The sequence below is a fragment of the Mauremys mutica genome, chromosome 16, assembly GCF_020497125.1.
Source record: "Mauremys mutica isolate MM-2020 ecotype Southern chromosome 16, ASM2049712v1, whole genome shotgun sequence".
Classification (NCBI taxonomy): Eukaryota; Metazoa; Chordata; order Testudines; family Geoemydidae; genus Mauremys; species Mauremys mutica.
The window spans coordinates 31,884,360-31,901,122 of NC_059087.1; the positions used below are offsets into that span (position 1 = coordinate 31,884,360).

At 48.6% G+C, this 16,763-nt stretch overlaps 1 protein-coding gene across 4 annotated transcripts in view; it reads right to left on the bottom strand.

Annotated features, from left to right (window-relative positions):
• Nucleotides 1-2,612: 2,612 nt before the first annotated feature.
• Nucleotides 2,613-16,763, bottom strand: part of ASCC2 (activating signal cointegrator 1 complex subunit 2) — a 40,174-nt gene continuing 26,023 nt past the window's right edge. For 3 of the 4 annotated variants that reach the window (XM_044990319.1, XM_044990320.1, XM_044990321.1), the window contains exons 16-19: nt 8,124-8,348; nt 5,553-5,646; nt 4,388-4,467; nt 2,613-3,349 (exon numbers count right to left, since the gene is read on the bottom strand). In XM_044990319.1, coding sequence (XP_044846254.1) covers nt 3,178-3,349; nt 4,388-4,467; nt 5,553-5,646; nt 8,124-8,348 — 571 coding nt within the window. In that variant the 3' untranslated portion in view covers nt 2,613-3,177. The remainder of the gene's footprint in view (nt 3,350-4,387; nt 4,468-5,552; nt 5,647-8,123; nt 8,349-16,763) is intronic. The other variant, XM_044990322.1, reaches the window with a different exon arrangement.

The window sequence follows — 16,763 nt, forward strand, 5'->3', positions numbered from 1 at the left end:
AGTACTGATTTTAATTAAAATCTCAACTTTCAAATATCCTTCACTTGTGAGTGAGAAGTGCTGCTTTGCTTTCAGAGAGCTGCACATAAAAAAAACAAAGCCCAACACAGGAAGAAGGGCTAAAACGAAGGGGTTGTAAATAGGATGTAGAGGTGGTGTATTCTAATATCTGTGAGCCCTATAAGCTCTTGAAAAGTGACTAACTCATTTAAAATTTAGTACAGGTCTGGAGCTCTGCATTACCATGCTGGGAGGGCTGTAGTGATCTGTCTTGAGCATTCTGTTCAGCCTTTTCCCCTTACAGTAGGACCTGGTCTACACTGCGGGGCGGGTTGATGTAAGATACACAACTTCAGCTACAGGAATAGCATAGCTGAAGTCGACGGATCTTATTTTGATTTACCTCCTGTCCTCAGAGCGCAGGATCGACAGCTGTGGCTCTCCCTGTCAACTCCGCTACTGCCACTCGCCCTGGTGGAGTTCTGGAGTCGACAGGCGTGTGTTTGGGGATTGATCGCTATCCAGGGGGTAGTCTGGACATACCCTATGAGTATGCTGAAGAGGTGGTGCAGGTGCCTTATTCTTTTGCTGTTTGACATAGTACATAAGGTGCTAAACAGACAATGCCTGCCCTGGGAGCATAAAGGGGGGGAAAGTGGTAAAAAGCAAGCAATGGGAAGGGATATAGCAATACTATAGTGAGATTGTAGCTGTCAATACAGCACCAGGCAAGATGTTTCCCAGAACGGGTAGCCTACCATGCTAGCTGTGCCTGAGCCTGTAGCAGAGATGTTGGGTGGGATTGCATGCAAGCAGCTAGCCCAAGCTGCCATGCTTGGTTTTGTGTCAGGGTGCTATTAGCCTGCGAGGTGGAGCTGTGCTAGTGCCTGTCTGTCTGTAGTGGGAAGCCCCTTTAAGTCTCTCATTCTAATTGACAGCACCATCAGTTCCCATGCCCCCTTGCTGCCTATTTCCAGAAACCCTCTTCCTTCACAGGCCAGGACTTGGGGAAGTTAAAGCATTATCTAACTACCTGATTCCTTTACAAGTTGTCCAATGGGAATCTGTTTTTAGTGCATGGGGATGATGGAAACCAGCTACTACTTGCCTGTCCAGTCCAGTACTGTACAAACCAAGCTGGCTGCCAGTGCTACACACCTTACACTTGAACTGTCTTTCTGCTTGTTACATTTCCACTAATAACATGCAATTGGAGTTTTGCTGACGGATGACCCAGAGAAAAGCTTTATGGATAGTGAAAACAGATTAACCACAATGGGTGCCATTTACACTGGGTGGGTAAGGAGGCTAACCAAAAAACCCACCTTTGCTTCCAGTGTAAGTTTACCTGCAGTGCTGATAGCTTTGTGCTATACTGAACTAGTGATGGTGGTTTCAGCAGCCTTGAAGCTAGAGTTACCTAGCAATGAATACATATTAGATAAGGAGATGTGGTAGCAAGTCTGGCAAAAAGCAAATTATTAGGCAAAAGGGGATAATAATGAAAGCACAAGGGTTAAGTAGTTTCCCATGACAATGGCTTTTGGGAAAGCACAAGTGTTAAATTAATTCCGTTTACTCCATGTCCTAGTGGGCTGTTGAATAGTGCAGAAAATTTTATCCTGTGAACATTCAGGGCTTTATCCTATTTGCATAATGGTGACAGCCCTTTCCATTCTTTCTGAAAGCAGCCCCAGTGTTCTAGCACTAATCACATAGCTGTACAATCTCCTCCCCCTGCATATAGCTTGGCAGTGAGGGATGTGCATACAAAGCTTAACACAAAAGCCTGCCTTTTGCAGTGTGGAGAAAAGCAACATGTAGTACTACACACACTGAAACAAGGGCTAGAATGCCGGGAGCTTGGAATTCAGCGCATTTTAAGTAGCAGCAATACACCAAAAATAAATTGCTCTGGTCTTTCTTTGGAACAGGTTCATCTACCACAACCCATTTGTCATCTGTTTATGTAGGGAGCTAATATACTCATCCTGCATTTGAAAATAAATAGTACAAGTCTATATGCTGGTGAGCAGAACATGTTTTAAATGTGCAGATATTTAATGACAACTTACTGACATTTGTATCACAGACAGCTAGCTCCATCTCCAATGTCTGTCTAGGCTCTTGTAAGGTAGCCTTCACCATGGTATCTGAGTACCTTACAAATAGATTAAAGTGACCTCAGGAATGGTCTCATTCTGTAGAAATGACTTTTTGTATGACAAGATTGTTTCTCTTGAGACCTCTTTCAGCAGGCAGAGATCGCTATTACTTGCTCATAGCGTTCTCCATGACAGGTATGATCTGAGCTGTTCTGCTTAATGAGTGGTGACAAGTAGCTATTGGGAAAGCAACTCTATGGACTGTGAGCACAGAGGCAAATCACTGCATGCCTTCTCACCTAATTTGAATATTACAAACATCGTGCTTTAGGTGCCTTGATAGCAACTGCATTTCAAAGGGGCTTTGGTCCATGCATATCCACTGCACACCTCACTTCATTAAACAAGCTCCTAACTGCAGACATATGATAGTTCAACTCCTAAGGGATACAGATAGATTAAATTAGATAGGGTTCATTGACAGAAACTGCATAAAACACCAAGCCAAAAGATTCAAATTCTTTATCTGCATGTTTTTATACACATTTCTCGCTCGAGGGAGAGGAATTCAAAGTACATCATACAGTTGAACTCCTAGGGCTTTGTCAGCAAGAGGAATGGCCTGTTGTGCATTTGCTTCTATACATGCCATGAGTCTACTGCAGGATAAGGCACCGTGTATGTGGAGTGGGCAGCTGTAGCTAACCGCACAGGCGAACCTCACTGTCAGTTGTAGTGCTCATTCTAAGTGCTCTTAGCTGTGCTGATTGGATGCCCCAGGCAGTTGTTGGGGCGGGGGGATGTTTCTTATATGAAAATAAGTTCTCTCAGAATCGTTACAAATAGTTTTTAAAAAAAACTGAATGGCTGTTGCAGCCTGTCCTATGCATCTGAGAGACCTGCTGCTGCATTGACAACCAGCACAGCAGCAAGCCTGCCTGATAGGCAGTTCCTATTCATAAATGGAAAGCTCTCCCAAGGGCTGGGTATTGCACCATAACCTGAAGATCAGGAGGCCCTCAGAAGTGAAGGCCTGAATGCAAAGCAATGCCTTGGGCTAAGAGTCCCTCCCTCAGGAAGGGATCATGCCTTTGTTCCGTTTCCTGTCAGCCATGACTCGGCGGTTATGATTAGCTCTTGCCCCTTTGTTGGCTTCCTTCTTCCTTCGGTCTTGGACTGTATCCCGGCTCTGTCCATGCCCCTTGGCGTTCCCTACAACAGCTGAGGTGTTGTCATGCTTGTACCTGAAGTATAGATAAAAATGGGAATCACCACAAGTTCTGCACAAGGCACACCGAGGATCACAAATCTAATTTCTCTTTCTAAGACAAAGGATCCTGAGAAAAGATCAGATGTGGAGAGAGCACACCTGGGGGGAGTCCATCCACCCAGCCAGCTCCCCTGACGAGTGAGTTGTGCAGCACTTCTATAGTATCTGAACATTATTCATCAGCCATGTGATGCCAGCTCACTCTTCCTGCTCTTAGCATGCCAGCAGCCAGACAGATGTTGCACTGAAGCCTTGTATTGTCCAGGCATCCCCTGTGGTAGTTACTGAGGATCTGGGAAGCTCCTGTACACCAAAATCTTACTAATCTTATGCAGGTTCCTGCTCTCCCTTCCCCCATGTAACTGCAGAAGTAGCATTGCTGTGCCAGCAAAGGGACTTGCCAGGCATCCCTGCCACTTGGTGTAGCTGCACTCTAGGCAGCGAAGTGGAAGCTGAGTAAGGTGTTGGAAATGGTGTCACTCCCAACAACTCTCGAAAGATGGGCTGTCAGTTCTGAAAGCCAACCTGAGGCTACGTGTACACTGCGCACCTTACAACGGTGCAGCTGTGCCACTACAGCACTGCCAATGTAAGGTACATAGTGTAGCCGCTCTACTGGCGACCAAACAAAAGCACCCCCAACGACAGGCGGTAGCTTCGTCATCGGGAGAGCCGCTCGCTCCCACCAACAAAGCACTGTCCCCACCGGCACTTTTTGTCATTAAAACTTTTGTTATTCAGGGTTTGTTTGTTTTTTTTCACACTCCTGAGTGACAAAAGTTTTAACGATGAAAGTGCAGTGTAGACATAGCTTAAGACCTGGAGCTTCTAGTCAACTCAAGATGCAACCTACCATTGTGGCTGGAGCCCTGAGGCCACAGGAATATTCCGACCAGATGCAACAGCATGACAGTCACCAAGGAGGAAATCCTGGCCCACTAAAGTCGGGGAGTGTTTTGCCACTGACTTCAATGGAGCCATGATTCACCCCTGGAGAGGGATTCCAGCTTACCCTTTCCTTGCAAGGTAAGTCATCCGTCTGGCTTCAGCTCTCTCCCTCAGCACTGCTGGGTCCTGCACAAAATGGTCCTGCTGTGGGATGGAAATCAAGTCTTTAATCTCATTACCGTCTTACCAGCATTCAGCGTGACTCGGGGAGCTACAGAAGCCTGACTTCTTGTGGCTCCCTGGTGTGGGGAGAGTCCCCTACATCCCTCAGCTGAAGTTATTCATTACAGCCAAGTAGTCCCCCAGGATCAGTGACAGGAAGCGGCTGATGTGAGATGCCAAACTGATCGAAGTGAAAAGCATCCAAAAATTTGAATTGCAAGTGTTTTCACTGAGATTGTAGGGATTTTTTCCCCCCATCACAGCCAAATGGTCAATTTCCATTAAGTCCATGACAACCATGAAAATAATACAGCTTTAATGATCCTCCCCTCCCCCTCACACACTCTGCTGGCATCATATCCTCTCTTCCAGAGATACATGCACACCTCTCCAAGGAGTAAGAGTCATGTGACATGCCTAGGTTGGGAGGCTGTGGGCAATTGTACTTGGGGGACACTTCACGGTCCAACTTGCAGCAGTTTGCCACTCTGAAAAGCAGAGCTGCCTCAATGCTATGTGAACAGATTCATGCTGTTACTGGTCAGGGCTTCAACCAGCGGCGTATCATCACCTAGGCTGACAAGGCCTAGGCCTAGGGCGGCAAATTTATAATAGCAGCATTTTTGTAATTGCAGCATCAGTGACGCCGTGATTCTACCAATCATATTGCGTATTGAAACCACCAATGATGGCGCGATGCCATTTAGTAAACATACTCGCGAGAATCCTAAACTGCACCGGACCCCTGCTTAAACACAGGGTTTTGGACCCATGCACGGTCCTACGTTATAAACGAAATCGCGCTATACAGATGCGTGTTCAAGCAAGCATCCGCTGTACTTGTAATTGTATTTATAATAAAACTTGTAAATGTTCAATTCTTTTAATGATATTTACATTCATTTCTGTTCAAACGAATTTGTAAAAAAACTAAAACAAGTTCATATGGGGACGGGGGCATCAAAATCATTAATCCACCACTGGCTTCAACAGGTGAAATATACAGGGCATACAATAGAATTTAGCATAATGCCAATTCCCATCAGCCTACAAATTAAGCTAGTAACCTTTGTTGTTTCCTTTTCAGGCTCTTCCACTTCCTCCTCCTCCTCCTCCTCCTCTGGTCCTTTGGGTCTCAGGACTCGAGGGATGGTAAATGGCCTAGGAAATTCAGAGAGAAAGGTGAAAGATCCAGTACTATTTCATCTGGGCAATTCTGATACTAGAATATTTTAAAGACAATTCTGATTTACAGAAGGGCAGGTCTTTCAAGAAGTGAAATCCACAACTTTTATGGACCTGCCTAATTTGTAAAGCAAGTGGACTGAATTAGCAAATCTAGAGAGAAAGAGAGCAGCCAATGACAAATTTGCCATGTTCCAATGACTTTCCGGAGATCTGCAATTGGTGAATATTGACTAATAGGGAAAAGTTTCTTAGAGGAATATGTATCCTTGATTTCATATTTAATACTTCACCACCTGTACATTTGGTCTGCTGTGGGACCATATACACTGGGAGTCAAGTGCAGCCCTATTGTAATGCCACAGAGGTCAATGGAGATCTCCCCCAGACCCACTCTAAGATAGGGATGCCACCTCTGATGTACAAAAAATCCAGACATCCAGGATGATCCTGAGCCCATAAAACTGTCCAGCTGGCCGTGTGTACTGAGCTCCCTTACAGATTTCTTGGGACAGCTACCTCAGAAAAGGGATGATCCCTGGAAAACCTGGGCAGACAGCAACACTACCCCAGGATGAATCTGGGGTTGTGTATTTGGTTTAGTTCTCCCTTTTTATATACGCACATCTTCAGTTCCCTGTGGAATGTTCTTTTCACATCTATCAAATCTAGATTAAAAAGGGACAGTTTAAAACACTTACTATCCAGTGCCACCTTGAGGCAGGGATAGGATGGCATTTCATGCACTGGGTGAATTGCAAGGGGGAGGAGAAAGGCAGAAAAGACTTGAGACATGCAAGGGACAACAGAGCTGCACAAAAGAAAACATGCCTTCCTCTAGGAGACCACCCAGAAAGCATTTTGCAAAGAGCAATGGCATTTGATGGTTAACTCTCTCTAGACCTCAGCACACAGACAGTGATGGGACTGAGGCATATCGACTCCCCTTATGTGCACACCATATTAAAATCAGGTATCTGCTCAAAACAGTCCCCACTTTAAAACTGCTGTGATTGGTCACAGATTGTCCCATTGATTCTCAGTTGCACCCATTATGCTGGCTTTGCTGGGGAGTCTTTCACACAGGAGAAAATCCATCAGCTTTATGGCCCCTTTGCACACCTCGAGCAGTGCAAAGGGCCTGGAGCAAGGAAGAGAAAAACTATCCCTTTATCTCTGGCTCTAATGTAGTTCTTCTAAAGGATTCCATTTGATTTTAAATCTGTGGTTGTGTCACCAAGGAAATTAAAACTTAAAACCAAAAGTACAACAGCCTTTGTTTTATATCAGACGCCCAGGCCTGATCTTCAGAAGTGCTGAGCACCCTCAGACCTCCCAGAAAAGCCAGTGGGAAGGATGGGTGCTCACTACTTCTGAAGATCAAGCCCCAATGTGTTACAGGTGAACTGTAAGAACGTTTTTATTCAGGTCTCTAGAACTCTTTAGGAAGATTCCAAAAGAAAAAAGTAGAGAAGAGAAATATTTTGTTTTAAATGGGGTTATCACTGCCTGTTAACATGGTACAATTCCTGCTTCCTGAAAATGCTGTTAGGGCTGGAAAATTACTCTGTAAATCACAAGAGAAATGTTAAGCTTACAGCTTCCAAAAGATGGAGAAAGAGAGAGAAAGAGTGGGTGTGCATACTTGATGGTCTGTCAAAATCTCATTCCTTTTCCCAACATACCTCTAGCCATGCCTAGAATTAATGTTTTGCAGTTCCAACTCTCAGCTAACCCTCACACCCCTGACAGCCAACTTAGTATTAGCTCTGTTTTGCAGCTGGTGAGACTGTGGCAGAGAGAGGTGATGGTGACATGCCGAGGCAGCGGAGTGGAGCCCAGAACTCTCAGTTGCATGTTCTGATCACTAGATCACAGAAGAGTCTGTGCCCAGGGTGCGGGGAGAGACTTGCCAAACAAGCAAGAACAGAGGTCAGCTTTTTCTTACTGTTTGCCCAGCGGCTTTTCTACATTGGGATGGGGGAGAAACAAGCATAAGAGGCCAATTCACCCCCTCCGTCCCCAATGACCAGCATTCCCCTCTGTGTGCAGAGTGAAGTGCTGCCTCGGTACAAGCTTAACCTCTCTGAGCAAAGCCTCCTGCTCAGGTTTTAAAACTGAGCTCAGGCAGCATTTGGCTCCACACATGGAGAAAGGAAAGGAGGTACAGGAGGAAGGGGGAGCATGGCAACTCCCTGTTCCCATGGCTGGGAGAAGCTCCCTGGCCAGCAGGGGAAAGGGGAGACCCAGAAACCCCTCCTCCAGGCTGGGAGCAGAAAGAGCAGAGAGGTGTCTCCAAGCCCCTCTGTCTGGGGTGACAGCAGAAGCATGGGCAGTGGAGACCAGTGTGCAGGATGAGCATTTTCACCCAGGCTCTGTGCTAGTGTGCAGACACATGGCTTACAGGACACACCAACCACCCTCTTCCTGCTGGCCAAAGATGCTGTACCCACCTCCTACTGATCAGCTCATCGTCTGAGTCAGCATCGTTCGCCCCCACCTGGTTGCCGTCATAGGTGTCGTCGTATTCATCCTCGTAGTCAACCCTATAGAACTGGGCTTCCCCCACCTGCTCAGGGACCTCCTCTACAATCACACTGTACTGGCTGTAGCGTTCCTTCTGCTCAGCTATCAGGCGCTTGTCATTCAGTAAACTCTCTGTCGTATCCTTGTCCTTCCTGCACATCATGGAGGGGACAGAAAGAAATAAAGGCAGTTTAGAGTTGCTCTTTACAGCTGGATTTTTTAAATAAATGGAAATTTAAGCACCATCTGGTGACTACATTTTATTCATCCTGCTCTAGCACCTTTCATCTCAAAGAAGCTCACAAACATAAGCCTCACTGCCTCCCCTCCTGAGGTAAGTAATGGAGATGCAAAAGGATCATTTGACCCACTACTGAAAACAGCCACTTCTGGTTTGGAACACAACAGCTGTTTAACAGCACCCAGCAAGATTGTGCAACAGGTCAGAACAGGAATGGAGACTGCCACCTCCGGCGGAAACTGCCGAGGAGATTTTAAGAATGACCAAATGCAATTACTCAAACAGGACCAAACTCTCCCCAAAAGTACCATGGAGCGTGAATAATGACAGTGGTCAGGGCCTGGAACTTGTCTCAGCTGAGGGGCAGCATGTCCAGGTGCACAGTGCCCTTTAACACCAGGCTGCAGCTGTACTGATTCATGGGGGTTAAGTATCTGTATTGCAGTACTAGCGCCTAAAGGCACAAATCAGGGCTCAGCGCTTCATTGTACTAGGTGCTGTACACCTCCCCCCAAGTCAAAGAGCTTCTAACCTACGCGGAGGACGAGAGAACGCAGCTGAACACACACAGACAGATGAGGAGAGCACAAGGTAACAGTGAGATGATTATGAGTATTGCACTACGCAGGGGCTAGAAAAGCAGGATTCAGAGCGGAAAAGACAGCAGAACAAAACACCAAGCAGGGAGATCTGCCCCAGCCAGGAAATCAGAGCTCCACAATAACACCACTTTGCATTCCTATTGCACTTTAAGTGATTTGAGATGTATAGATAAACACCCATCAATTAAGCCTCATCCAACCCCTGTGAGGCAAGTAATATTAGACCCATATTATAGATAAGGAAATCAAGACACAGGGGATATAGCCAATATTCAGATACGGCCACTGATTTAGCATGCCTCAGTTGCACAGAGACCTGATACCTCACACTGGATTTTCAGACATGCTGAGCACCCACTGGTCCTGTACAGTGATCAAGACCTTGTGATGCTGAGGTTGTAAACCACATATGAGAACTTACTGCCGACTTATGGGGAAATCCCTTTCTGAGTCTACTTGGGACAACCTGCAGCTCCCAAAGCCTGAGGAGGAATTCACATCTGAATCCAGAATTCATTCAGAATCTTCATATTACTAGTGGAGGAACCTGTCAGATGAACAGGTATATCAAGAATTGCCAGGTTCCTGTGACATTCTTGCAAATATAGGAAAACCATCCTCTGCCCTGACCATTCATTCCATTCCTATTCAGAATCCCCACATTAGATAATGTTTCCCCTTACTCCATGAATCACTGCTTTTGTTGCTTCTACCACTGTTTCTGTTGCTGTGCTTAAATTTAATTGCAATCAATTCTAAATGACTCTGCAAATGTTTTGCTTTACTCACGTGTGCTGCCCACGCTGGCCTAAGAGCTCCTGCTGGTATTCAGCAATGAGACTGACTAAGCATTTGATAATTGTTTCCTGTTGAGATGACATGAGGTCTTTACAACAAAGCCTTATGTACTTCAGTGCAGCTGTGTCCGCTCTACGCAGACTATACTAGCATAGCTATGATGGCATCTCTATACTGGCATGACACCATAGCGTAGATGCAAAGTACACCAACGGAAGGGGGTTTTCCCTCAGTGTAGGAATGCCACCTCCCCAAACCAAGTTTGCTACATCAACATATCCATTCTTCCAGCAACAGAGCTGTGTTTACCCCGGGGGTTAGACTGGCATAGCAGTATCGGTCAGGGGGTGGTTTTTTCATACCCCTGACCAAGATAGCTATGTTGACCTAACTTTTAAATGGAGACCATGCCTAACATAGGTCAACTTACAACCACTTCAGTAATTACTGTGGTGGTTCATGTCCACACTGCCCCCCTTCTGTCGCGCACGTCCTCACCAGAAGTGTTTCCATCGACTTGAGAAGGGCAGTGTGGGGGGCTGAGAGCCTGGGCTCTCAACTCCACAAGCAGCTGCCCGCTGGGACCCCAGCTGCCCCCCGGGCTCTCGACTCCCTGCTCCTCACCAGGAACCTGGCTGCCCTCCCCCCGGCAGGCTCTCAGCTCCCTACCCGGGAGCCCAGCTGCCCCCCCCGCCAGGCTCTCAGTTCCCCGCTGGGAGTAAGGTAGCCTCCTGGGCTCCCACTGCAGAGCTCTGTGCCTGGAGCCAAGACGGCTGCCAGGTTCCCAGTGGGAGCCTCAGTGCAGCTGGGCTCCCAACGAAGAGCAGGGAGCTGGGCGGACACAGCCCGTCTGGGAGCAGGGAGCCAGGAGCCCAGGGGGCAGCCTGTCGTTAGCTGGAAGCCTGCATCCACCCTGGGGTGACAGCCTGAGCTGCTAGCAGCTTTCTTGTCAGCAGCAACAGCCAATATAAGTAAGACACTGCAACACCCTAACTACACTGACATAAGCCTCTCGTGGCAGTGGAGTTATCATATCGATGCAGTAGGGCACTTGCATCAGCAGGAGCAAGGCTGTAGTGTAGACACTGACATAGTTGGGTTGACATAAGCTGCCTTATGTTGACCTAACACTGTGGTGTAAACCAGACCTCAGACACTGATTCTAGAAAGAAAGACCTTGGGATTGTTCTTTCTATCCCACAGAGTTCAAGAACATAACTGAGATAACACACTTGGACTCCAGGGGACAGGGTCAGCTAGTTATTACAGCTGGGCCGGGGGAGAGCTGTGATCACTACAACTGACTGGCTAAGAATTGTGCACATCCTATTATATTTGTTACCCCACCCCACCCTGCTTGGTTGTCTCATCCACCTGTTACGTCTGGTCTTCTAGATCAACAGTCCCTGCCCCTAAATGTTTAAATGTATTATACATTTGTCCAGCAACTAGTACAGGGGTGGGCAAACTGCGGCCCGCGAGCCATTTTAAGCCAGCCTGTGAGCCACACCACGCGGCTCGGCCCTGCTACAGCCGGGGCGCTGGGTCGGGGTCGCACCACGCGGCTCGGCCCCGCTTCGGTCGGGGCGCTGGGTCGGGGTCGCACCACACGGCTCTCAGAAGCAGCAGCATGGCCCCAGTCCAGCTCCTATGCGCTCCAATGGGAGCTGCAGAGGCAGTGCCTGCAGATGAGGCAGCATGCAGAACCACCTGGCTGTATCTCTGCAAAGGAGCCAGAGAAGGAATATGCCACTGCTTCCGGGAGCCGCTTGAGGTAAGTGCCGCTTGGAGCCTGCACCCCTGAGCCTCTCCCCACGCCCTAACCCCCTGCCCCAGCCCCGATACCCCTCCTGCTTTCCAAACCCCTCAATCCCAGCCTGAGGCACCCTCGTGCACCCCAAACCTCTCATCCCCAGCCCTACCCCAGAGCCCACACCTCCAGCTAGAATCTGCACCCCTTCCCGCACCTCTGCCCCAGCCCTGATCCCCCTCCCACCTTCCGAACCCCTCGGTCACAGCCCAGAGCACCTTCCTACACCCCAAACTCCTCATCCCCACCCCAGAGCCTGCACCCCCGCCCACACTCCAACCCCAATTTTGTGAGCATTCATGGCCCACCATACAATTTCTATTCCCCGATGTGGCCCTTGGGCCATAAGTTTGCCCGCCCTGAACTAGTACAATGGGGCCCAGCCCAGGTTGTGGTCTTCAGGTGCAAATCATGTTCAACAACAGAAGAACTCTAATAAGATAAAGAGCAAGCACCACAATTACATCTCTCTGGTTTTAAGGAGGGAGGCAAAAAGAGTAGAGATCATTGAGACCCAAATCAGGTCTTAGATGAGGCTGGAGAAAACCCTATTGCCCAGAAGCCTGGGCAAGTATCAAGTTTTCTGCCTGCTAACCAAGGACAACAGGGGAGACACAGGCTGTCTCAAGGCTGCCCAGAGGATTCAGCGGGCCCAGGGCAAAGCAATTTCGGAGGCCCCTTCCATTAAAAAAAGTTGCAATACTCTAGAATACTGCGGGGCCCGGGGCAAATTGCCCCACTTGCTCCCCCCTCTGTCTTCACCACAAAATAGCTGTTTCGATGTAAAACCCAGACCTATCTCCATGTAAATTCCTAGAGAAGACAAGGCATTGTAGTTTTTACCTTGATGTACCAAGTCAAGGTCAACCTTAGGTGGAAGGTATATGGGTGATCCCAACTAGCTACCAAAGCTACCTTCACTTGGATTTTCCACCAAAAGGGCTATAACTAAGGCTATGTTTTAGTCACGGGTATTTTTAGTAAAAGTCAAGGACAGGTCACAGGCAGTAAACAAAAATTCATGGCCCGTGACCTGTCCATGACTTTTACTAAAAACACCAGTGAAAAAAACTTGGGGGGGGGGGCTGCCCAGGGCAGGGCGGTCCAGCTGTTTGGGGCTGAGAAGTGGGTGGCGGCGTGTGGCCTGGGACCTCGGCTGGTGCTCGGGGGGAGGGGTTGGCGGGGCTGGGAGGCTCCCTACCTGGCTCCGCGTCTCTCCCCCCAAAGTAGCAGCAGAGTTTGGGTGTGGGAGGGGGCAGGGGAACCACAGCCAATGGGAGCTGTGAAGCCATTGCTCTGGGCGGAGGCAGCACACAGAGCTACCTGGCCACGCCTCCGCCTACCAGCTGAGCGAGGTGGATATCGCTGCTTCTGGGGAGCCCCCCATGTAAGCGCCACCCAGCATCCGCCTCACCCTGTCCCGTGCCCCAACCCCCTGCCCCCTCCCACACCCAAACTCAGCTGCAGGGATGAGGTTGGGGGCACAGGGGCCCGAGACTGCCCCAGCAGCAGCCAGTGCACCTGGCACAGGAGCTGCCTAAGCTGACCCTGAGCAAGGCACATCAGCTGCTGCAGAAGTCACAGAATCTGTGACAAACTCGCAGCCTTAGCTATAACTGATCTAAAAAACACACCTATTTTGCAGTGAAGACATAGCCAGGAGGGCAGAGTGACACACACGGCAACATGGGGAACTAAAGGAGCAGCAGAGCACAAGAGCTCTGACCTGTCTCAGAAAGGTGGAGGGGGAAGGGGCTGAGATGAGCAGCAGACATGTGCTGACAGACAGATGAGAAAAGAATGGGTCTAGCTCAGTGGTCTCTCAACTTTTTACACCTAAGTTCACTCTTTGAATTTAAGGGCAACCCAGGATCTACCCCACCTCTTCCCCAAAGTCATGCCATGCTCACTCCATCCCGCCTCTCTCCGTCACTCGCTCTCCCCCACCCTCACTCACTTGCACCACGCTGGGGCTGGGGCTGAGGGGTTTGCAGTGTGGGAGGTGGTTCTGGCCTGAGCCTGGGGCAGGGAGTTGGGGTGGAGGAAGGGGTACAGGGTTCTGGGAGGGTGGTCAGGGCTGGGGCTTCCCCTCTCTACAAGCACCGCCCCCGCAGCTCCCATTGTCCACAGCTCCCCATTCCCAGCCAATGGGAGCTGCGGGACAGTGCTTGCAGGCAGGAGCAGTGCGCAGAGAGAGACCCCCTGCCCTCCCTGCCCCCAGGGTTGCACTGGCTGCTGTCACTTCCGGGAGTGGTGTGGGGCTGGGGTAGGCAGGGACCCTGCCTTAGCAGCAGCCCCACTGCACCACCGGGGTGGGGAGGCAGGAGTCTCCCTCCGCACGCTGCTCCTGCCTGCAAGCACTGCCCCTGCAGCTCCCATTGGCCGGGAACAGGGAGCTGCGGCCAATGGGAGCTGCGGGGACAGTGCTTGTAGAGAGGGGAAGTGCGCGGAGCCATGTGCCCCTCCCGCCTAGGGGCTGCAGGGGTGTGTTGGCCCTTCCAGGAGCGGCGTGGGGCTGGGGTAGGCAGGGACCCTGCCTTAGTGGCAGCCCAGCTACACCACCAGAGATCGCGATCGTCTGGTTGGTGACCACTGGCTGATATCAGCCAGCAGGGAATAGTTTGGGAGGAGGCATAGAGCAATGCTAGGTCTCACATGCATGTGATGTCTGTTGGTGCTTTGATCGAATGGGGAGGGAGGGATGGGGGATAACCTGGGGCAAGGTCCACGCTAAGAAGTTAGGTCAACCCAGCTACATCGCTCAGGGGTGCAGTTAAGACGACCTAGCCGCTGGTGTAGCTACCGCCTCTCAGGTAGGGGAATTAACTACTGTGATAGGAGAACCCCTCCTGACTCTGTAGTGAATGTCTACACTTAAATCGCTACAGCAGTGCTGCTGTAACAGTTCTAGTGCAGACATAACATGAGTCTGGGGATTTTCCAGCTGTAGTTAGACAGTTCAAAGATAGGTATTTTGGCCAGCAAGGCAAGCAACAATTTTGTTCGACAGCCTGTGATGCTGACAGATCAGCTGCCAACTCAGGCCAAGGTCCCAATGCTTCAGTACTGACAAATACATAGCTGGAACATCTGTAACCCAGATTGTAAGGTAATATTTGAGCATTTGCGCTATAAGCCTTGATAACTGTGTAAGTCACCAGACAGGAGAGATGTAGTTGTAGTCACATCGGTCCCAGGATATTAGAGAGACAAGACGGGTGAGAAGTTGGTCCAATATAAGGTATTACATCACCCACCTTTTCTCAGACAGACGAGAGATATTGATTAGTGTGAAATGCTGGTCTCCAACAGAAGGTGATCTGTCCTGCCCCACAAGGAAGGCCCACTGACACCAGGCAGATCAGAGTGGAACATTAAAAGAGAACCAACAACTTTGTTGTTTACTCTCCACCCCTCCCACCTCAGGAAGATGAGTCTTGCAAGTGAATTCCTCCCATCAGCTGAGTTCATCACTGGAAGCAGCAGCTCGAAGCGGATGGGGGAAGGGAATAAAACCACCTAACTTCTGCTGCTGAGACTTGAGGAGGTGGCTGGGGGAAGGCAAGGATTACTAGACATCAGCAAAAGATCCCCAATGCTCAGCCTGGGTTAGCCCTAAAGGATATAGAGATCTTGCTTATTATAGAAGCTTCTACAACTTTTTGAAACTTAAGACTGGAACTAATTTGTGTGTACCTATGTTTACCTGCTTTAATCTTTTAAATAACTGATGTTTCCCTTTCCTAAATCTGTATATATATTATAGGACTGACTATGAGCGTTGTCTTTGGTGTGAGATCTAAGGTGTAATTGCCTGAGGTAAGCAACTGGTCCTTTGGGCCAAGGAGCAGCCTAAGGCCAAGTCTACATTGCAGATCTATGGCAGTATAACTAGGTTGTTCAGGGGTGTGAAATATCCACAGCCTGAGTGACATAGTTATACTGACTTAACGCCCCCCGCCACCATGTAGACAGCGCTCTGTCAAATGGAAGAGCTTCTCCCATCAACATAGCTGCCGCTTCTCAGGGAGGTGGATTACCTATGCCAATGGGAGAAGCTCTCCCATTGGTGTAGAAGCATCTTCACTTGAGTGCTGCAGTGACACAGCTGCATCGGTGCAGCTGTGCTGATGCAGCGTTTTAAGTGTGGACCTGCCCTAAATATTGCTGTGATACTTGGTGCAAGGGACCATCTATCACAAAGGTAGTCTTGCCTGGTGGCAAGACCAATCAGAGTACCCAAGGGGACTGCCTGTGATTTCATGTTCAGGCTGTTATAGAGCCTGAGGAATTTACATTTGATAATTGGTTGGTGAAATCTAAGTATAGAACTCAACCAATTTGAAGTTTGTGCCCTGGTTCTTAACAGTCTGCCCTGAGGTTGGTCCTCACTCTCTTGAGTATAAAGAGCAGATTATTATATGCAGGACAGCTTGACACAGCCAAGCCAGAGTAGAATTTGTAGTAAAAAAAAGCTGTTATTTGATTACTTGCTGCTGCAAATCACAGTCTGATTGGACTTAAGGGGGGGAACTGACATTCCTCCAGCAAAAGATATTAGCACACCCACCTTTCCTCCAATACTTTGTTACAGTCTTGGAGCTGCAAACTTAGCTGATACTGCCACTGCCAGACAGATTAATTTACAAATCAATCTTTCATTTCTCCGCTATTTATATATCTAAAGACAGGTCCATATACAGACTTGGCTAATTTAAAAGAAATGTTTGAATAATGCCTGGGACACATCAAACCACTCTGTTGGGCTTTTGAAAGGAAACCCCCCATCAACCTGAATCAGAAGAGGGTAATACCAAAAACACCGGGTTAAACAAAGAAAGTACAGGACACAGCACGGCCTGCTAAGAGATGTGAGAAACAGAGGCAATGCACTTTCATAGAGACAGGAACTACTAGTGGAGGAACTAGATTACTGAGATTGTGTTATCTGAGCTAGATTTCAAAACAGATGGACATTATTGATATTTGTACTTGAATTTGAAACAAATTTTACCTAGCTTCATTTCTGACTCACAAATCTCAGACTGGTGGCAGTAGTGGCCTTCCAATTTATGGAAAAAAGAAAACGAAACATAAAAAGACCAAATCAGAGTCA